Consider the following 22,270-nt stretch of genomic DNA (forward strand, 5'->3'; position numbering starts at 1 on the left):
TGTGGGTCTTCTCTAGACCCGGAGCACATGTCAAGAAACTTTTATGCATCTTATGATACAATCGATCAGTGATGAGATTATTGTCTTTGTAACATTGAGTCATAGAGATGTACAGCATAGAAACAGACCCTTCGGTCCAACCCGTCCATGCCGACCAGATATCCCAACCCAATCTAGTCCCACCTGCCAGCACCCGGCCCATATCCCTCCAAACCCTTCCTATTCATATACCCATCCAAATGCCTCTTAAATGTTGTAATTGTACCAGCCTCCACCACATCCTCTGGCAGCTCATTCCATACACGCACCACCCTCTGCGTGAAAAAGTTGCCCCTTAGGTCTCTTTTGTATCTTTCCCCTCTCACCCTAAACCTATGCCCTCTCGTTCTGGACTCCCCGACCCCAGGGAAAAGACTTTGTCTATTTATCCTATCCATGCCCCTCACATGATTTGTTTATGGTAATCATTGCAGAATCATTGACAGTTTCGATACAGTCTTTGTCAGTTCCAGCACAGCCCCTGTTAACTTCCGCAGTCTTTTCAATTTCAGTGCAGACATTGTCAATTTCAATGTCTGCATGGAAATCCATTGTTGTAGTAATGGGCGCTAATTGCTCTTCCTGAGAAGGGGGATTCCTGCAGCCCTGGCTATTAGCATTTGGTATTGAGTCTGTATCAAGCTGTTAGCACTTCTATAATGGGTGTTTGCTGGACCCAGACACTTCGGCGGGCAGTGTTAATTACTCATGAGTATTCTCTCCCCCAACTCACAACTGGGTTGTGAGTCCATTGTGCTGGTATTGTGGTCGGCCCAGGCAGTATCTGTACCTGCTCTGCTGTATCTCTCCGTATTGTGATCCAGGGGCCTTTTTGTGTGTCAAGTTGGCCAACGGATGGCTCAGCGGCCATCTTGTGTATCCGTGTACCTAGTGTCACCCTGCCCCGTGCCAGCTCCCACTTCTCCCCCCGTCCAATCTCTCTATCAAGCCCACTCATTCTCTTTCTCTCTGTACCACCCTCTGTACCCCCCACCCAGTCTCTCTCTCCCCCCACACTCTGCCCCTGTCAGGAATGAAGGGCTCCTGGCCGAAACATCGATTTTCCTGGGCCTCAGTTGCTGCCTGGCCTGCTGTGCTTTTCCAGCTGAATTCTAATCTTGACTGTAAAGGGGTGAATGGCCGAGTCCTAGTCTTGTGAAGTAGATTCCGACTATCTAGAAATAGAGTCACAGAGCACAGAAACATACCCTTCGGTCCACGCCGACCAGATATCCTAAATTAATCTAGTGACCCATTTACCAGCATTTGGCCCCTTATCCCTCTGAATCTTTCCTATTCATATTCCCATGCAGGTGCATTTTAAACATTATCATTGTACCAGCCTCCACCACTTCCTCTGGCAGCTCATTCCATACATGCACCGCCCTCTATGCAAAAAGGTTGCCCATCAGAAATCTTTCCCCTCTCACCCTAAACCTCTGCCGTCCAGTTCTGGACTCATGCCCCTACCCAGGGGAAAAGACGCATAAAGGTTGAGCAGCCAGACTGATTACAAAAGCATTAAAATGTCGAATCACAGGGAAAAACAAATTGTGGCTTTACCCCTTTTTTCCCAATTGGCATCTGGACTCTGAAAACACCAGCACCCGCAGTGAGCGGACTACGTATGCTTTCCGGTGTCAGCAAAACTGAAAAAAACGCGCGACCTTCCTCTGATGGCCCAATAGGAAACCAGGGAGGACCGGAAGGAGACTGGTCCTCCTGCCAATCAGAGCCAGCCCATTGTCTGAATGCGGAAGATCGACCATGAGTTTCTGAAGGTGCTACTCCTGCTCCTCTCTTTCTGAATCAACATTGAGCTTCACCCAGACTGCAAAATCTTTCCTCTGTCCAAGATCTGTGAGGACGGCACTCTCTTTTCCGCCCCCTTTTCCATTTCTTTTTCATTCTGGAGTTCATTTGTTGACTTGCAGTGACCGAAAGGAAAGGGAGTGAATCTGGGAGGTGACAGACTCTGGAAACGTGGTGCAGGTCTGTGTCTCAATTGGCAAAATAGACAGGCAGGAGGCTGGAAGGACACAGCAAACCAGGCAGTATCAGGAAGTGGAGAAGTCGATGTTTCAGATGTAACCCTTCTTCAGGATTGGAGGTAGGTGCCGGGGCCGGGGGCTAAAGTGGGGATAGATGAAGACAGGGAGAAGATACAACCTGATTATTCAATGGGAGGAAGAGATCGGGTTGGTGGCAGGAAGGAGTGGAAATGAGGGATACGGGGCTGAGAAGGGAGTCGGGGGATGGAAAGGGAGATTATTTGAAATTGGAGAACTCGATGTTGAGTTCTGCAGGCACTAGGCTGCCCGGGCGGAAGATGAGGCATTGTTCCCCCAATTTGTGGTATGGTTTGTTGTGGCAAAGGAGGCGGCCTAAGATGGTCATGTCAGAAAGGGAGTGGGAAGGGGAATTAAAATGGATGGTGACTGGGAGGTCTGGTTGGCCTCTGTGGACCTGGCTGCGATGACCAGCGAACTATTCCGCAGTTTACGCTCTGTATCCCCGATGTAGAGAAGACCACAATTGACAAACACATAGCAAATGTAGTAACACGATGTGAAGTAATAGCCATTGCTGTGGAAAAAAAGCAGAAAGGAGATGTATTGTTTAAACGTTGATGTATTGAGATGTGGAGAAAGGGAGAACTGCAGATGCTGGAGATCCGAGTCAAAGTGTGGCACTGGGAAAACACAGTAAGTCAGGCAGCATCCAGGAGCAGGAGATTTGACGTTTCGGGCATGATCCCTTCATCAAGAATGATGTATGGATGTACAAATGATCAATGTCCTTCTACACCAGTCACTGCCAGTTGTCAGACAGGTGCAGTAAGCAATTAGCAAGGCAAGTGGTATATTAGCAACAGGAATAGAGTTCAGAAGTGGGAATATCTTCCTGCAGTTAGGGTGTCATTGAATATTATTCAAGGCTGAGTTCATCTGATTTTGGAACAACAAAAAAGTGGATGTCAATGGGGGAAGACAAGAAAATGATTTTAAGACCAATATAGAACAGTTACAGAGCCATACAGCACAGAAACAGACCCTTCAGTCCAAATAGTCCATGCCAACTATATTCACAAACTAAACTAGTCCCACCTGCTATGTTTGACCCATATCCGTCCAAACCTTCCTTATTCATGTACTTATTCAAATGGTTTTTAAATGTTGTTACTGGACCTGCATTTACCACTTCCTCTGGACATTCATTCCACACACAAACCACTCTGTGTAAAAGAAAAGGTGCCCCTCCTGCCTTTTTAAAATCTTTCTCCTCTCACCTTCAAATTTACTGCCTAATCTTGAAACCCCCCACCCTAGGGAAAGGATACCCAGCGGTCACCTCATCTATCCCCCCTCATGATTTTATAAACCTCTGTAAGGTCACCTCTCAACCTCATGTGGTCCAGTGAGTAAGTCCCAGCCTATTCAGCTTGATGTCGGCAGATTCACAACCAATCTGTTGAATGTTGGTGCAGGCTTGAAAGACCAAATGGCCTACTCCTGCTTCCAATTCTCTCACACTGTGTCCAGGACAGCAAGAGAACATAGAACATAAAACATAGAACATAGAAGAATACAGCGCAGTACAGGCCCTTCGGCCCTCGATGTTGCGCCGATCAATGCCCACCTAACCTACACTAACCCACTATCCTCCATATACCTATCCAATGCCCGCTTAAATACCCATAAAGAGGGAGAGTCCACCACTGCTACTGGCAGGGCATTCCATGAACTTACGACTCGCTGAGTGAAGAACCTACCCCTAACATCAGTCCTATATCTACACCCCCTTAATTTAAAGCTATGCCCCCTTGTAATAGCTGACTCCATACGTGGAAAACGGTTCTCACTGTCAACCCTATCTAACCCCCTAATCATCTTGTACACCTCTATCAAGTCACCCCTAAACCTTCTTTTCTCCAATGAAAACAACCCCAAGTGCCTCAGCCTTTCCTCATAGGATCTTCCTACCATATCAGGCAACATTCTGGTAAACTTCCTCTGCACCCGTTCCAGTGCCTCCACATCCTTCCTATAGTATGGCGACCAAAACTGCACACAATATTCTAGATGCGGCCGCACCAGAGTCTTATACAACTGCAGCATGACCTCAGGACTCCGGAACTCAATTCCTCTACCAATAAAAGCCAGTACGCCATATGCCTTCTTCACTGCACTATTTACCTGGGTGGCAACTTTCAGAGATCTGTGTACATGGACACCAAGATCCCTCTGCTCTTCCACACTACCAAGTATCCGACCATTAGCCCAGTACCCCATCTTTTTGTTACTCTTACCAAAGTGAATCACCTCACACTTAGCTACATTGAACTCCATTTGACACCTTTCTGCCCAGCTCTGCAGCTTCTCTATATCCCGCTGTAACCTGCCACATCCTTCCTCACTGTCTACAACTCCTCCGACTTTCGTATCATCCGCAAACTTGCTCACCCAACCTTCTAACCCTTCCTCCAGGTCATTTATAAAAATGACAAACAGCAATGGTCCCAAAACAGATCCTTGCGGAACACCGCTAGTGACGGCACTCCAAGATGAACCTTTGCCATCAACTACTACCCTCTGTCTTCTTCCAGCCAGCCAATTCCTAATCCAAACCTCCAATTCACCCTCAATGCCATATCTCTGTATTTACTGCAGTAGCCTACCATGGGGGACCTTATCAAACGCCTTACTAAAATCCATATATACCACATCTACCGCTTTCCCCTCATCTACCTCCTTAGTCACCTTCTCAAAGAATTCAATAAGGTTTGTGAGGCACGACCTGCCCTTCACAAAACCATGCTGACTATCCTTGATCACATTATTCTTATCCAGATGTGCATAAATCTTATCCCTTACAATTCTCTCTAAGACTTTGCCCACAACAGAAGTGAGACTCACTGGCCTATAGTTACTAGGGTTATCCCTACTCCCCTTCTTGAACAAGGGAACCACGTTTGCTAGCCTCCAGTCCTCTGGCACTACTCCTGTAGACAAAGAGGACACAAAAATCAAGGCCAATGGCTCTGCAATCTCCTCCCTTGCTTCCCAGAGAATCCTAGGATAAATGCCATCAGGCCCAGGGGTCTTATCTATTTTCACCCTTGCCAGAATTTCCAACACCTCTTCTCTACATATCTCAAAGCCATCCATTCTACTTATTCGTGCCTCAGTATTCATATCGACAACAATGTCCTGTTCCTGAGTGAATACTGACGAAAAGTATTCATTCAGTGCCTCCCCAATCTCTTCAGCCTCCACATGCAACTTCCCATTACTATCCTTGATTGGACCTAGTCCTACCCTAGTCATTCTTTTATTCCTAACATATCTATAGAAAGCCTTAGGGTTTTTCCTAATCCTACCAACTAAGGACCTTTCATGTCCCCTCCTTGCTGCTCTTAGCTCTCTCTTCAGGTCCTTCCGGGCTACCTTATAACTCTCAATCGCCCCTATTGAACCTTCACGCCTCATCTTTACAAAGGCCGCCCTCTTCCATTTAACAAGGGATTCCAATTCCTTATTAAACCACGGCTCCGTCACACAACCCTTTCCTCCCTGCCTGATAGGTACGTACTTATCAAGGACACTCAATAGTTGCTCCTTGAACAAGTTCCACATATGAATTACGCTCTTGCCTTGGAATCTACATTTCCAATCCACACATCCTAAGTCATGCCTCACCGCATTATAATTTCCCTGCCCCCAGCTATAACTCTTGCCCTGTAGTACACACTTATCCCTCTCCATCATTAGAGTAAAAATCACCGAATTGTGGTCACTGTCCCCAAAGTGCTCACCTACCTCTAGTTCTAATACCTGGCCTGGTTCGTTACCCAGAACAAAATCCAGTATGGCCTCACCTCTTGTTGGCTTATCTACATATTGTGTCAGGAAACTCTCCTGCACACATTGGACAAACACTGACCCATCTAACGAACTTGAGCTATAGCTCTCCCAATCAATATCAGGAAAGTTAAAGTCCCCCATAACAACCACCCTATTACTGTCACTCTTCTCCTGAATCATCTTCGCAATCCTTTCTTCAACGATTCTAGGACTATTAGGAGGTCTGTAAAAGACTCCTAACAGGGTGACCTCACCTCTCCTATTCCTAACCTCAACCCAAACTACCTCAGATGGCAAATCTTCGTCCATCTTCCTTTCCACCGCTGTAATACTATCTTTGACAAGCAAAGCCACACCCCCCCCCCTCTTTTACCCCCACCTCTGACCCTACTAAAACATTTAAACCCTGGAACCTGCAACAGCCAATCCTGTCCCTGATCTAGCCATGTCTCCGTAATAGCCACAACATCGAAGTCCCAGGTACCAACCCATGCTGCAAGTTCACCTACCTTATTTCGTATACTTCTGGCATTAAAGTATACACACTTCAAGCCACTCTTCTGTTTACAGGCACCCTCCTTTAAGATTGATGCCATATTCCTAACCTCCCTACACTCCAGGTCCTGCACCCTAAAGCTACAGTCTGGGTTCCCATGCCCCTGCAGAGTTAGTTTAAACCCCCCCAAGAGCACTAGCAAACCTCCCCCCAAGGATACTGGTGCCCCTCAGGTTCAGGTGCAGACCATCCTGTTTATATTGGTCCCACCTTCCCCAGAAAGAACCCCAGTTATCCAAGTACCGAAATCCCTCCCTCCTGCACCATCCCTGTAGCCACGCATTTAACTGTTCTCTCTCCCTATTCCTCGACTCTCTATCACGTGGCACGGGTAACAAACCAGAGACAACAACTCTGTTCGTTCTAGCTCTGAGCTTCCAACCTAGCTCCCTAAAAGCCTGTCTAACATCCTCAGCACTCCTCCTACCTATGTCATTGGTGCCAATATGGACCACGACTTCAGGCTGCTCCCCCTCCCCCTTAAGGACCCGGAAAACACGATCAGAGACATCACGTACCCTTGCACCTGGGAGGCAACATACCAAACGTGAGTCTCTCTCGTTCCCACAAAACCGCCTATCTGTGCCCCGAACTATCGAGTCCCCAATTATTATTGCTCTGCTCTTCTCCACCCTTCCCTTCTGAGTAACGGGGACAGGCTCCGTGCCAGAGGCCTGAGCCTCGTCACTTACCCCTGGTAAGTCGTCCCCCCCACAAGTATCCAAAACGGTATACTTGTTCTTGAGGGGAACGGCCGCAGGGGGTCCCTGCACTGGCTGCTTCCTCCCAGTCCCCCTCACTGTCACCCATCTATCTGCCATCTTTGGAGTTATTACTTCCCTATAGCTCCGATCTATGACCCCCTCTGCCTCCCGAATGATCTGAAGTTCATCCAACTCCAGCTCCAGTTCCCTAACACGGTCTTGGAGGAGCTGGAGATGGGTGCACTTCCTGCAAGTGTAATTAGCAGGGACGACCATGGCATCCCTCACCTCATACATGTTGCAGGAGGAAATAAGACATAAGACATCGGAGCAGAAATTAGGCCGTCCAAAGTCTGCTCTGCTATTCAATCATGGCTGATAGGTTTCTCAACCACATTCTCCCATTTTGTCTCTATAACCCTCCATCATCTTGATACTCAAGAACGTTTCTATCTCAGTCTTAAATATCTTCAGTGACCTGGCCTCCACAGCCTTCTGTGGCAGTGAGTTCCATAGATTCACCAATCTCTGGCTGAAGAAGTTTCTCCTTACCTCCATTCTAAAAGGTCTTCCCTTTACTCTCAGGCTGTACTCACTGGTTCTAGTCCCTCCAACCAATGGAAACATCTTCCCAACTTCCACTCTGTTCAGGCCATTCAGTATTCTTTATGTTTCAATTAGACCCCCCTTAGTGTGGGCCTGTTAATCAGCTTAACCAGACCCTTCAGGATAACGTACGGCAGGGATTAGGTGAGCAAACTGAGAATACAGGGAGAGTGTATGGGATGGAGATTTTCAACTTCGAGCGAATAAGAGAGGAAAGAGTTCACTATGAATTAGAATTGATCGGATGGGCTGATGGACCAAGGAGTGACAGTATACTTTAGAGAAATGTGTGGTTTGCATCTTGGACAAGTAATCCAGGCAGGACTGACACAGTGAAGGGGAGTGTTGAAGAACTAAGAGACCTTGGAGTGCAGGTTCATAGTTCTTTGTAAGTGGAGTCACCAGTAGACAGGATAGTGAAGAATGTGTTTGGTATGCTTTTCTTTATTGGTCAGAGTAGAGACTACAGGAATTGGGAGGTCATGTTGTGGCTGTATAGGCCATTGGTTAGTCCACATTTGCAAGACTGCATTCATTTCTGGTCTCCCTGTTATAAAAAAGATTAGGTTAGATTAGATTAGATTAGATCACTTACAGTGTGGAAACAGGTCCTTCGGCCCAACAAGTCCACACCGACCTGCCGAAGTGCAGACCCATTCCCCTACATTCACCCCTTCACCTAACACTACAGGTAATCTAGCACGGCCAATTCACCGAACCTACACATTTTTGGACTGTGGGAGGAAACCAGAGCACCCGGTTGTGAGAGTTTGAGAGGGGTCAGAAAAGATTTACAAGGCTGCTGTCAGAGTTGGAAGGTTCGGGCTACAGGGAGAGGCTGAAAGGGCTGGGGATATTTTGCTTAGAGCATTGGAGGCTGAGGGGTGACCTTATAGACATTCATCAGAGGCATGGATAGAGTGAATACCCAAGGTCTTTTCCCCAAGGTAGGAAAGTACAAAACTAGAGGGCATATGTTTGAGGTGAGGGGAAATTTTAAAAGGCATCTGGATTGGTACATGAATAGGAAGCGTTCAGAGGGATATAGGGCACATGCAGGCAAATTGGATTAGATTAATTTAGGATATCTGTTTGGCCGGACAAGCTGGACCAAAGGGTCTGTTTCCGTTCTGTATGACTCTAATCTCCTTCGGTGAAAGCAGAAGTGTGATTGTGAAGGCTGGAGTTTCAGAGCAGCTTTCAAAGATGTTTTGCCCTTAATAGGAGCAGAAGAAGTTGCAGTGAAATCTTGCACTTGTGGGACAGCAACTGAGTGAGTGAGTACATCAGAGGTTGTGGTGGAAAGTGGGAATTCATTGCACTGTGGGATGAAGCCCTACCCTATCCAGTCATTTCTGCTGGTGAATGAAACCAGGCCTCAATATTAGGAGGAGTAGATTTCGGACAGAGATGAGGAGGAATTGCGTTTCCTGGAGAGTAGTGAATCTATGGAATTTTCTGCTGAAAGAAGCAGTAGAAGCAGCTTCATTAAGTATATTTGAGACACAGTTGGATGGGTTTTTGCAAAGGTAGGGGAATAAAGGGTAGTTGGGATAATGCAGGGAGGAGGAGCTGAGACAATGGATCGATCAGCCATGATCTTAATGAATGGCTGAGCAGGCTAGACGGGACAAATGGGCCTACTCCTGCTTCTATTACTATTTCACATGGCTAACCCACCGAACCTGCACATCCCTGGACACTATGGGCAATTTAGCCTGGCCAATCCAAATCAAGGCCAGTGAGCAATGTCGTGATTGGAGAATTAACATCAGAGAATGATAGAAAGGGACAAGGAGAGTCAATATATCAGCAATCAAAACTGGATTCTAAAGATCACAAAAATTGAAACTAAAAACAGTGTTTGAATGTGTGCTGCATTGAAACAAAAGTGAATGAATTGTCTGCACACATCGAAGAGAATAATTATGATCTGAGACTCCTTACAGAGACATGGCTTCAGGATGACAAGGATTGGATCCTGAATATCGAGGGGGTAGTCAAATGGGACACTAGGTAAAGGTAGAGGGTTGGCACTGCTAATCAAAACGTCGATTCTCCTGCTCCTTGGATCCTGCCTGACCTGCTGCGTTTTTCCAGCAACACGTTTTCAGCACTGCTAATCAAAGCACTGATCACAGGGTCAGCTGGTGTCAGGTCAGATTTCAGGTTCTGATTTCTCTGTTCTGTTCTCACGGAGTAAGATGTCGGTGTGTTCTCAGCTCTGCGGGATTTCTGCTGAAGCTTTGACACCTCCCCCCCCATACCTTCTGGAACAATAAAGCATTCAGTCAATTAAGTCCCAACCCACAATCTCCCAGCCTGTCAACCATCCAGACACACAGTGTAATCATAGCGGGGAATCAAACAAGAAAAATGAAACCAAATTTGAAAGAAATAGGTGCTCATGCTTAAAGTTTGTTCATTAGGAAGTAAACCAGAAATGGGGGTCTCCCAGGATTCTTACAGTGCCCAACCTGAGGATAACTCTCTCCCTTACATCTAATTATAAGTACCCAGCTATGATTTACAACAATATTTACACCAACAGAAGTGAGGCATTTGTTCTCGAATAGATACAAAGATATTCAGGATGGAAATAGACATTTTCTCTCTCTCATGCACACACAAACATAAGTCTATGGGAGTGAATGTATATTTTTGCACAGCTGAGCTGAAGTGTCACTTTTTGTTATAAAGCCTTAAGTTATCTCAAGAAGGTGCCTTACAGGAAGTTCAAGATTTACATATTGGTGATGCCTGCAACCCATTCGAAAAGATGAAAGACTTAACAATCCAGGTTTGTTCAATATATCATTTCAATGGCAGGTCATTATAAAGTTTTTCTATAAATTCTGTGACTTATTTTCCATACCTACCTAATGAAGGAGCAGCGCTCTAAATGCTAGTGCTTCCAAATAAACCTGTTGGACCATAACCTGGTGTTATGATTTTTAACTTTGTCCTGGTTGCGGGGGGGGGGGGGGGGGGGGAATGGTTACGCTAAATTACCCATAATGCAGAGGAATGTTCAGGTTAGGGTGGATTGGTATTGCTAAATTACCCATAGTGCCCAGGAATGTGTAGGTTAGGTGCATTAGTCAGGGGCTAAATGTCGAGCACTAGGGGTAGGGGAATGGGTGTGGGTGGGTTACTCTTGGGAGGGTCGGTGTGGCCTTGTTGGGCCGAGTGGCCTGCTTCCACACTGTGGGGATTCTCTGGAGGGAAGGGAATTTCTGCAAACTGTGCAAGGCAGCGCAGGCACAGTGTTGGGTCCCACTGCTGGCTGAGCCCTGGACCTCACCCCACCCCTTTCTCTCGCCCCTTCTCCCGTTCCCTACCCCACCCCAACCCATTGATGGCGTCACAACGTGGTAGTGGCCCTGTCAGTTTCAGGGTGAAGCTCCTTCCCTCTGGGCAACTCTTTCTCCTGTGGGAGAGAGAGAGGGGAGGGGGGGGATAGCTATTCATTTGCAGAAACTGGAGTGAATCCAGGGAGGGAGCAGACTCTGTAAACTCAGGTATGTGTCTTAATTACACGGGTGAGGAGGGACAGAAGGATGGGGTCGGGCTGTTTTCCACATCGCGCCAAAGTCTGATAGGTGACATTATGGACTTTTATAAAATCATGGGAGGCATGGATAGAGGAAGTAGACAAGGCTCTTTCTTTGGGATGGGGAAGTGCAGAACTCAAGGGTAATAGGTTCCAGGTGAGGGTGGAGGAGATGTAAAAGAGATCTCAGGGGCAGCTTTCTCACAGAGAGGATGGTGCATGTATGGAATGAGCTGCTGGAGGAAGTGGTGGGGGCTGGTATAATTACAACAGTTAAAAGGCATCTGGATGGGTGCATGAATACAAACGGTTCAGACAGATAGGGGCCAAGTGATAGCAAATGTGACTGGCATCATAGAGGTGTACAGCATGGAAACGGACTCTTCGGTCCAACTCGTCCATGCCGACAAGATAGCCAATCCAATTTAGTCCCACCTGCCAACACCCGGCCTATATAGGGGCCAAATATTGGCAAATGTGACTTGATTAATTTCGGATATCTGGTCAACTCAAATGAGGTGGGCCAAAGGGTCTGTTTCGGTGCTATCTGATGCTAATTGTCTTCAGTGAAAGCAAAAGTGTGGTTGTGAAGACTGGACTTTCAGAGCAGCTTTCAAGTATGTTTTGCCCTTACTGGGAACAGAAGAGTTTGACTGAAGTGTGTGTGTTAATGCCTTGATGTCTCATTTTGCTCCCACCTTCCTAAAATGTTAACCATTTCATGTCTGATTGTTCCTCAAGAAGCTGCATTGCAGGTTCACCCTGAATTGATAGACTTTTTTTTGCTTCCCAAAATCAGACCTGCTCACTCTCAGCAGATCCCAGTGTTGTGAAAGATATTAACTTTCAGGTGGAGTTATCCAAAAGAAAGAGAGATGTCAGTCTTGACATCTTTGCTTTTCTGCCCCTGTAAGATCCTGAATCAGCACCTTCAGGAGAATGAGTTAGCACAGAGGGGGAAGAGAGTAAGTGGCATGGTGTTTTCAAATTTGTGGAGGGTATGGCACTGTAGCTCAGTGATTAGCACTGCTGCCTCACAGCGCCAGGAACCTGGGTTCGATTCCAGTCTTGGGTGACTGTCTGTGTGGAGTTTGCACATTCTCCCAGTGTCTGCGTGGGTTTTCTCTGGGTGCTCTGGTTTCCTCCCACAGTCCAAACATGTGCAGTTTAGGCGAATTGGCCATACTAAATTGCCCGTAGTGTTAGGTCCATTCATCAGAGGGAAATGGTTCTTGGTGGGTTACTCTTTGGAGGGTCAGTATGAACCTGTTGGGCTGAAGGGCCTGTTTCCACACTGTGTAGGGAATCTAATCTAGAAACAAAAGAAAATAACATTCTGCAGAAAGTAGAATTAACTGTTCTGAATTTCTACCCTGGACTGACAGTGATGACTTTTGTAATCTCTTTTTACAGAGTATTTGAGATCTGAAGTTTCAAACTGAACAGCTGAAGGCCTTATGCCCAAAACAGACTCTCCTACTGCTCTGATGTTGCCTGACCTGCTGTGTTCTTCCAGTGCTGCACTTCTCGACACTCACTGTCTAGCGTCTGCAGTCCTCACTTTGACGTCAATGTCTGACAGTCACTCAGTCCATCGGGACTGCAACAATTTTCAACCATGATTCTGTGAGAAGGAGCAAAGCTTTTTGGTTCCTGTTTCGGTACATTTTCAGCATCAGTGGGACTGGATGAGAGACTCTACTGTTACAGCGCACTGTGTGTGGAGCCTGAAACAGCTATACGGCCTGGAAAGAGGAATTCACGCCGGGGAGGAGCTGTACACACGATTGTTTGCAGCTGAAGCTACGGCCATGGAGAAATCTGAGGAATTCCGCCCCATGGAGAAACCGTGGAAGTGTGGCAACTATGGGAAAGGCTTTCGTGCCCCGTCTGCCCTGTAGACTCATTGGCACAGCCATACCGGGGAGAGGCTGTTCTCCTGCCCCATCTGTGAGAAGGCCTTCAGTGATGCCTCCACCCTGCTGAGGCACCGACTGGTCCACACGGGGAGAGGCCCTTCAGTTGCCTCAAGTGCGGGAAGGGCTTTACTTGGGCCTCCACCCTGCTGACCCACCAGCGGGTCCTCACTGGGGAGAGGCCCTTCACCTGCTCTCAGTGTGGGAAGGGTTTCACCCACTCCTGCCACCTGTGGAGGCACCAGCGAGTTCACGTGCCATTGCAGGGAGATTGAAGGAGTGATGGCTGAGTGCCATTATTGACTGGACTATCAACCCAGTTCCGGGGACTCCCGGGTATGAATTCTGCTGTGGCAGTTGGTGGAATTGGAATTCTGTCGGAAATCTTGAGTTCAGAATCTGTAAATGAAACCATTTTCATGGTTTGGGGGGGGGGCGGTGAATCCCATCTCATTCACTCACATCCTTTTGAGGAAAGGATTCACTCAGTCACCCTCGCTGTATCCTTTACCTGGTCTCACCGACAGGTGACTCCAGACCCACAGCAGTCTTGTTGACTCTACACTGCCCCAAATCTCCAACCACCCTCCCCCAGCAGATGGGCTGAGAGAATCTTACATGGAGACAGGGTCTGGGTTGAAATTGCTGAGTGAGGCAATACTTCCTCTGGATTAAGGTTGTACCAAGGTTCCAATTACAAAGGGACAACTTGGTGGTTACCAGTAGTAAAGGAAGTGAGGTGGGGTGGTGTATGCGCACTTTGACCCAGAGTTGTTTAAAAAGCAGCTACGTTTTCCATGCCTTTTTACTGGGGAATCGGAAGCTGTAACAAAGTTGTGTCACAATAAAGGTTCCCTGAACTTACCGCCAGGCTCAAGCTCTCATTAAAAGCTTTGAGCTCCAGGAGGTTTTTGTTTTAAAGCTCCTCATTTCTTTCAGGCTCCTGCACTAAGTTTCCAATGTCGTGTATCAGATGGAGCAGTGAATGAGGAGCTAGTATCGTTAGAAATTGTAAACGTTTCAGGAGTGCAGGTACTGTGTTGTTACATCAGCGTTGTAAAGCTTACTGGCAGCACCGGGAGGGGTGGGCTGTATTCACTAGAAACGATGTCGAGGAGCTGGTATTGGACTGGGGTGGACAAAGTTAAAATTCACACAACACCAGGTTATAATCCAACAGGTTTATTTGGAAGCACTTGCTTTCGGAACACTGCTCCTTCATCGGTTAGCTGTGAGAGGTATGAATAAAGGGGAGGGCTTGCATTTTCCTAAAACAAGGAAAGGCAGGACTTGTACAGTTAATGGTAGGGGCTGGATCATGTTGTGAAACAGAGAAATGTTGGTGTGGAGGGGCATTCAGATACATCGTTCCTTGAAAGTTGCATCATTGGTGGACAGGGTGGTTAAGAAGGTATTTAGCACCATTGCCTTTATTGTTCACACCACTGCGTATAGGAGTTGGGACATCATGTTGCGGTTGTACAGGATGTTGGTGAGGCCACTTCTAGAGTACGGAGTACAGGTCTGGTCACTCTGTTATTGGAAGAATACTGTGCTGTATATCTCCATGACTCTATAAGAAGAGCCATTACAAATTTGATGGACCAAACAACTGCCTTTTGAGAGAGATAAATGGGAGCATCAATATTTTAAACTTCCAATTTTTGTTCTCCTCCCAAAGTCTCTGTTTTGTCAGGGGACAGTGTAAGCCAGTAGGCCTTGCAATTCAACCTCATCTTATCCTCACCCAATATTCAAGGGAAATTAAGGGATGATGAAAAATACTGGTTTTACCAGTGATCCTCTCATTCCATGAACAAATAAAACAGATTATGATGCTGCCATCACTGCATGTGTCAGAATTAAGTGATCAGAAAAATTCTGAACTCACGCTACTCACAGTTTGTGCACAATGCCATCATGTCTACTAATTCTGATCATTTCAATTGATATTCAGTCTTTCCACATTAAGAGCAGCCACGGTTTATGTTTCATTGGCAATTCTACATGTTGACTTTCTATTATAACAACGGCAAAGAGATGGTGATATGTATTTAATCTTTAGATTGGTTGTGTCATTTAATTGTGAAACAGATTGAAAATTCACAACTTCACCAAATGCCAAAACATTTTTTTTTAGGATGTTTGGGCACGAGCACTGACAAATAAAATATCAAAGAATTACAAAGTTATCAGGAGAGATACATATCTTGTTTAACCAAATACATTGCTGAAATTCTCTGCACTGCCAAAGTGCAATAAATATTCACTGTGTACCCCTTATTCAACTCATTCAAGAATTTCAAATTGAGCTTGAGGTAATTCAAGAGCAAATGGCAACATTTGTTTGTTAATACACTCACCGTAATCTCTGAAAGAGTATTTTTATCAAAGTCACAATGTTTAATCCCAAACGGAGCAATTAAGTGCAAAGTTACTTTTAACCATTTAATAAAAGACTGCAAATTTTATTTCCTATGAAAAACAATTTTATTGTTTTGATAAGATATATTAAACAAAATAGCTTTCCTGGGTGTCAATATTTACAACAGTTATGCAGCTATTATTCGGCAATTGACCAACTAATTGAAATAATTTCAGAATAAATTAGCTGCTTCATTATAATACATTAAGATATTTTAATAAAGTCATGAAAAGGAAACCTTTAACACAAAGTTAAATAAAATACAAAACCATCTTACAGAATTCAATTCAAATCATATCTGTTGAATCACAAAAAGATGATGCTCAATGTACCAAATGACAGACAATCACTGGTAATGAAGGAAAAACATTGTAAAGAACATATATATCTCAATTATATCTTAAATGAATATCTACTCTGTCTTGGACATTAATGACTGAAATTTTTTTTGTCAAATTGAAAACTACAACAGCAAAGCTTTAGAAAATCCATCACTGAGCCCAACCTCGAATCAGTGTTTTTTTTCAGGAAATCCTTTTCAGATTTCAGGCTTCTCCAGCTACAATTAGCACAAAGGGAAGGTTGGGCACAGTGTGGAAAGGATGAGCAATAGCAATATCTTGGCTCTCACCCAAGTATTCTCCGAAGAAGAAAAAAATGCATCTGGATGGGGATATGAATAAGGAAGGAATCAGAGGGATACGGGCCAAATGCTGGCAAATAGATCACTAGATTACTTTAGGATATCTGGTTGGCCTGGACTGAAGGGTTTGTTTCTATGTGCTCATTACAGATACTCCTCTTCTGTGATCCCTAGTCATCTCCCCATACCAGCTGTACTTTTCATGAAATAATTTGACAATTGTTGACTTCTATCAACCTCTCAATCCTGAGAAATTTCCTCTCTCTGTAAAATGTGCTTCACATTGGCAAATTCAATCCTCCTCCGTTCCTCAAGAACGCACTTTATAATGTGCAATGTTCTCAATAGCTGTTTAACATTCAATGGGGAAACTGTTTTCAGTCCAACAGTTAGACAGAATTTCTCTGAAATGTTTATGGCAAATGCACTGTCCCATGAGAGCTCGTAGGGCCAGTTAAAATGCTTTTAACAGCCTTTTCTTTAAATTTCCCTGCCTTCCCAATATAGAAATTTTCTCCCATAAATTATTTGCCCTGAAAAGATCCAGCAGTAAAATGATTCTGGAGCGATCAGTAAAAATATCTCAGTTGGGTTATCCAAGGTTAGAAATGGAAGAACACCTCTCTTCAAGGTTACAGTTCAATTTGCCCTTTCAGCATTCCTTGAAATTAAGGTGTTCCATCATAGTGTTTAATTATGATCCATTAAAAGCAGTATCTACTCTCATCTGAGTGCAGAACCAACTCAACTGACTGAACAAGCAAAACAACTTTTCTGTATGTACTTTAGATGTGACATCCTCGCCCTCTCTCTCTCTCTCTCTCTGTTGACCCAACAGGATTACCAGGACTATTGAGTAACGATTGCTGATCTACAGGTTGCTTCTGCTGGTTAACAGAAGCATTTAATAACTGCTAGCCTGGTCATCCACAAAGTCAAAGAACACACTGTTCACCTGTGCCTGAGCAGAGGATAAATTTCACTTGGAACACATCACAAAATGACAACTGTTACAAGTCCCACAACTCATGAGTTTCCATGGACAAAAGTTAAAAATCACACAACACCAGGTTATAATCCAACACGTTTATTTGGAAGCACTAGCTTTTGGAGCACCGCTCCTTCATCAGATGGTTGTGGAGAATGAGATCATGATCACGGAATTTATAGTCAAAGGAGTCAAGTATTATGGAAATGTGATACATTAAACAATTTTAGATTAAATTTTTCATTTTTTAGAATGGGTTGCTTCTCTTTGGTTTGTTAATCCCAGAATTTGGTTTTAATTACCTTCTCAAAAATGCCATTGAAATGCAGAGCTTTTTGAACAGAGGTGTGAATTCTATTTGTGTCCCAATGTCCAGTCAGACTGACATTTTTCTTAGAAAAGCTTTGTACTTAAATTACATTCTTGAGAAGGTAAATTATAGATTAGGGTGGATTGGCAGTGCTAAATTACCCACAGTGCCCAGAGATGTGCAGGTTAGGGTGGATTAGCCATGGAAAATATGGAGTAAGGGGGTGTGTATGGATGGGTAGCAATATGGAGGGCCAATGTGGAATAGATGGGCCGAATAGCCTGCTTTCACATTGTCAGGATTCTGTGACCCTCCCCAACAAAGGTACATTTTATCTGCATCTATCCTGTCAAGCCCCTTTCAGAATTCTACTGATTTCAATAAGATCACTTCTGGTTCAGAGAGATATACAGCACAGAAACAGACCCTTTGGTCCAAATCATCCACTGATTCACAAACTGAACTCGTCCCACTTGCCTGTACTTGGCCCATATCCCTCTAAACCTTTCGTTTCATGTACCCATCCAAATGTCATTTAAACGTTGTAACTGTCCCTGCATCTACCACTTCCTCAGCAAGTTCATTCCTCATGTAAACCACCCTGTCAAAACGTTGCTCCTCAGGTTCCTTTTACATCTCTCTTTACACCTTAAAAAAAAAGTCTCCCAAGTTTGAGCTCCCCTACACTAAGAAGACCCTTTCTATTCACCTTATCTCCACTCCATGATTTTATAAGTCTCAATGAGCGCACCCCTCAACCTCCTGTGTTCTAGTGAAAAAAGTCCCAGCCTCTCCTTGCAACTGAAACCCTCCAGTCCTGGTAAATCTTTACCAAACCCTCTCTAATAGTATTCTTCCTCTTACAGGGTCACCCAGAGCTGTACTCAGTACCGGGAAAGTGGTCTTACCAACATTCTGTACAACCTCAACAAGATGTCCCAACTCAATGGTGTGAACAATGGAGGCAATGCTGCTCAGTGCCTTCTTAACCATCCTGTCTAGCAGTGATGCAACTTTCAAAGAACTATGTACCTTAACTCCCCCCATGTCTCTGTTTTACAACATGACCCAGGGCCCTACCATTAACTGTACAAGTCCTGCCCTTGTCTTAGCAAAACGCAACCACTCGCTTTTATTCATACCTCTCTCATACACACGCTCTCTCTCTCTCAGACATATACATGTACACACCCCCCCATCCCCCTGCCCGAACACACTCACTGGCTTATACTCCATCACACTCACACTTTACCAAATGTTCACACAGTCTTACACACACTCGCATGCACAAACTGACATGCACACAATCACACTCTCTCATGCACGCACAACTCTATGGGGTGAATTTGTATTGGCAGAATTATATTTGCAGATACATTCAATTTTGCTCAAAAAAACACAATCTGCAGCCAGTCAATCCATGTAATATTTTATAAATTCCTACTTTGGAAATAGAACCAGTCTGATTCAAGATTGGGATACTGATAGACTCGAAGTTCACACCTGTAATGCATTGTCTGAGCTAAGATATCACTTTTTTTAAAAAAAACCTTAAGTCATCTCAAGACCATGACTTAAAAGTAGTTCTGGGATTTACGTATTAACGAACTAAAACCTGCAACCCATTCTAAAAGATGAATGGCTTAACAGCACTCTAGGTTTGTTCAATATATCCTATTAGTTGCATGACACTGTGATTTTTGCTATAAAATATGTGTCTTATGATCCTGCTCCACAGCTACCTGATGAAGGAGCAGCGGTCTGAAAGTTAGTGCTTCCAAAGAAACCAGTTGGACTATAACCTGGTGTTGTGTGATTTTTAACTTTATCCACCCCAGTCCAATGCTGGCATCTCCACATCATATCTCGTGAACACAGACCACATCTCCCGGTGCTGCCAGTAAACTTTACAATGCCAATGAAACAACGCACTCTACACTCCTGAAAACTTTACAATTTCTAATGATACCAGCTACTCATTCACTGCTCCATCTGATACATGGCATTGGAAACTTAGTACAGGAGGCTGAAAGAAATGAGCAGCTTTAAAACAAAAACCTGTTGGAGCTCAAAGCTTTCAAAGTCTGAGCCCAGCAGTAAGTTCAGGTTACCTTTATTGCGACCCAACTTTGTTACAGCTCCAGATCACCTCAGCAAAAAGGTGTTGAAAACGTAGCTGATTTTTAACTGTTCAAGGTCAAAGCACCCCTCCGCCACCACCCCCCCAACACCACTTTCTTTCCTATTGGTCACCACTGACTTGTCCCTTTGTAACTGGATCCTTTGTACAGCCTTAACCCAGAAGAAGTATTGCCTCACTCAGCAATTTCAACCCATACCCTGTCTCCAAGTAAGTTACTCCCTGCCCATCTGCCGGGAGGGAAAGAAGTGGGGGGAAACAGGTGGAGTCAACTACACTGCTGTAGGTCTCAGTCACGTGTAGGCCAGACCAGGTAAAGGATGCAGCTGGGATGACTGAGTGAATCCTTTCCCACAACAGCAGTTTCCTTCCCTAAAAAGGATGTGACTGAATCAGAATGGGGCTTCCCCCCGACCCCGCCCGATGGTTTCATTGTTAGATTCTGACCTCCAGATTTCTGACCGAATTCCAAATCCGCTATCTGCTGCGGTGGGATTCAAACCTGGGAGTTCCAGAACTGGGTTGATAGCCCAGTCCATAATGGCACTCGACAGTCGCTCCTTCAATCCCCCTGCGATGGCACGTGAACTCCTTGGTGCCTCCGGAGGGTGGCTGCCCGGGTAAAGCCCTTCCCACATTCGGGACAGCTGAAGGGCCTCTCCCCCGTGTGGACCCGCCGATGTTTCACCAGGGCGGAGGAATCGCTGAAGGCCTTCCCACATATGGGACAGCTGAAGGGCCTTTCCCTCGTGTGGACACGCTGGTGCTTCAGCAGGTCAGAGGAATTGCTAAAGGCCTTCCCACACTCGGGGCAGGGGAATGGCCTCTTCCCAGTGTGGACCCGCTGGTGCTTCAGTAGGGTGGAGGAATCGCTGAAGGCATTCCCGCACTTGGGACAGATGAAGGGCTTCTCCCCGGTGTGGACCCGCTGGTGCGTGCGCAAGTTGCCCATCTGAGTGAATCCCTTCCCACACTCAGGGCAGCAGAAAGGCTTCTCCCCCATGTGGATCCGCTGGTGGATCAGCAGGACCGACGCCTGGGTAAAGCCCTTCCCACACTCGGGGCAGCTGAAGGGCCTCTCCCCTGTGTGGACCCGCTGGTGCTTCAGCAGGGTGGAGGAATTGCTGAAGATCTTGCCGCAATCTGTGCAGGGGAAAGGCATCTCCTGTGTGTGGACCCACTTGTGGGTCTGAAGGGCAGAGGAATCGTTGAAGGCCTTCCCACACTCGGGGCAGCTGAAAGGCTTCTCCCCAGTGTGGACCCGCTGGTGTGTCCGCAACTTGCCCACCTGAGAGAATCCCTTCCTGCACTCGGAACAAGTGAATGGTCTCTCCCCAGTGTGGACCCGCCAGTGGGTCAGTAGGGTGGAGGAGGTGCTGAAGGCCTTCCCACACACAGTGCAGGAGAACGGCCTCACCCCCGTGTGGACCCGCCTGTGGGTCTTCAGGTCAGAAGAATAGCTGAAGTCCTTCCCGCAATCGGGGCAGCTGAAGGGCCTCTCCCTCGTGTGGACCCATCGGTGCCTCAGTAGGGCGGAGGAATTGCTGAAGGCCTTCCCACACCTGGGGCAAATGAATGGCCTCTCTCCGGTGTGACTGCGCCGATGAATCTCCAGGGCAGATGGAGCACGGAAGCCTTTCCCGCAGTCGCCACACTTCCACGATTCCTCCACGGGGTGGGATTCCTCAGGTTTTTCCATGGCCGAAGCTTCAGCTGTACACAAATGCTTTTAGAGCCCCTCCTGACCGTGAATTCCTCTTTTCAGGCTGAACAACTGTTTCTGGCTCCACAATCAGTGCGCTGCAACAGTAGGGACTTTTATCCAGTCCCACTGATGCTGAAAACATACTCAAACAGGAACCAAAAAGCTTTGCTCCTTCTCACAGAATCACAGTCAAAAATTGTTGCAGTCTCGATGGATTGAATGACTGTCAGACATTGACAACAAAGTGAGGACTGTAGTTACTGGACAGTCAGTGCCGAAAAGCGCAGTGCTGGAAAAGCACATCTGGTCAGGCAGCATCCGAGGAGCAGGAAAGTCGACATTTCAGGCATAAGCCCTTCATCTGTTAATTTTGAAACTTCCGTCCTCAGATCGCCAAATACTCTGTAAAAGGAGATTACAAAAGTCATCAGTGTCAGTCCAGGGTAGAAATTCAGAACAAGCATTTCTACTTTTGGGGGAACGTTCTTTTCTTTAGTTATTCCACAAAATTGAAAGCACCATCTCACTCTCCCCCCTCTGTTCTCACATTAACATCCCTGGGAAGTGGGGGGAAAGGAGACATCAAAGCATTAACACCAACACCAGACAGAAACTGTATATATGTTCGTAGAAAGCCAGAGTCATAGAGATACACAGCACAGAAACAGACCCTTCGGTCAATCTCTTCCGTGCCAACCAGATACCCAAAATCAATCTAGTCCCATTTGTCAGTACTTGGCCCATATCCCTCTGAACCCTTCCTATTCAAACACCCATCCAGATGCCAGCATCCACCATTTCCTCTGGCAGCTCATTCCTTA

The 22,270-nt window shown here is 45.9% G+C and overlaps 1 protein-coding gene and 1 long non-coding RNA gene across 2 annotated transcripts in view; one reads left to right on the forward strand and one right to left on the reverse strand.

Annotated features, from left to right (window-relative positions):
* The window catches only part of LOC140460328 (uncharacterized), a 53,566-nt gene that overhangs the window by 25,558 nt on the left and 5,738 nt on the right, over nt 1–22,270 (reverse strand). The window contains 1 exon segment of the mRNA XM_072554802.1: nt 20,334–21,851. Coding sequence (XP_072410903.1) covers nt 20,334–21,443 — 1,110 coding nt within the window. The 5' untranslated portion in view covers nt 21,444–21,851.
* Nucleotides 1,795–14,102, forward strand: LOC140460332 (uncharacterized). The gene is made up of 3 exons (XR_011953988.1): nt 1,795–1,899; nt 10,470–10,569; nt 12,736–14,102. It is a non-coding gene; the product is annotated as an uncharacterized lncRNA (long non-coding RNA).

The sequence above is a fragment of the Chiloscyllium punctatum genome, chromosome 36 (assembly GCF_047496795.1).
Source record: "Chiloscyllium punctatum isolate Juve2018m chromosome 36, sChiPun1.3, whole genome shotgun sequence".
Lineage (NCBI taxonomy): Eukaryota > Metazoa > Chordata > Chondrichthyes > Orectolobiformes > Hemiscylliidae > Chiloscyllium > Chiloscyllium punctatum.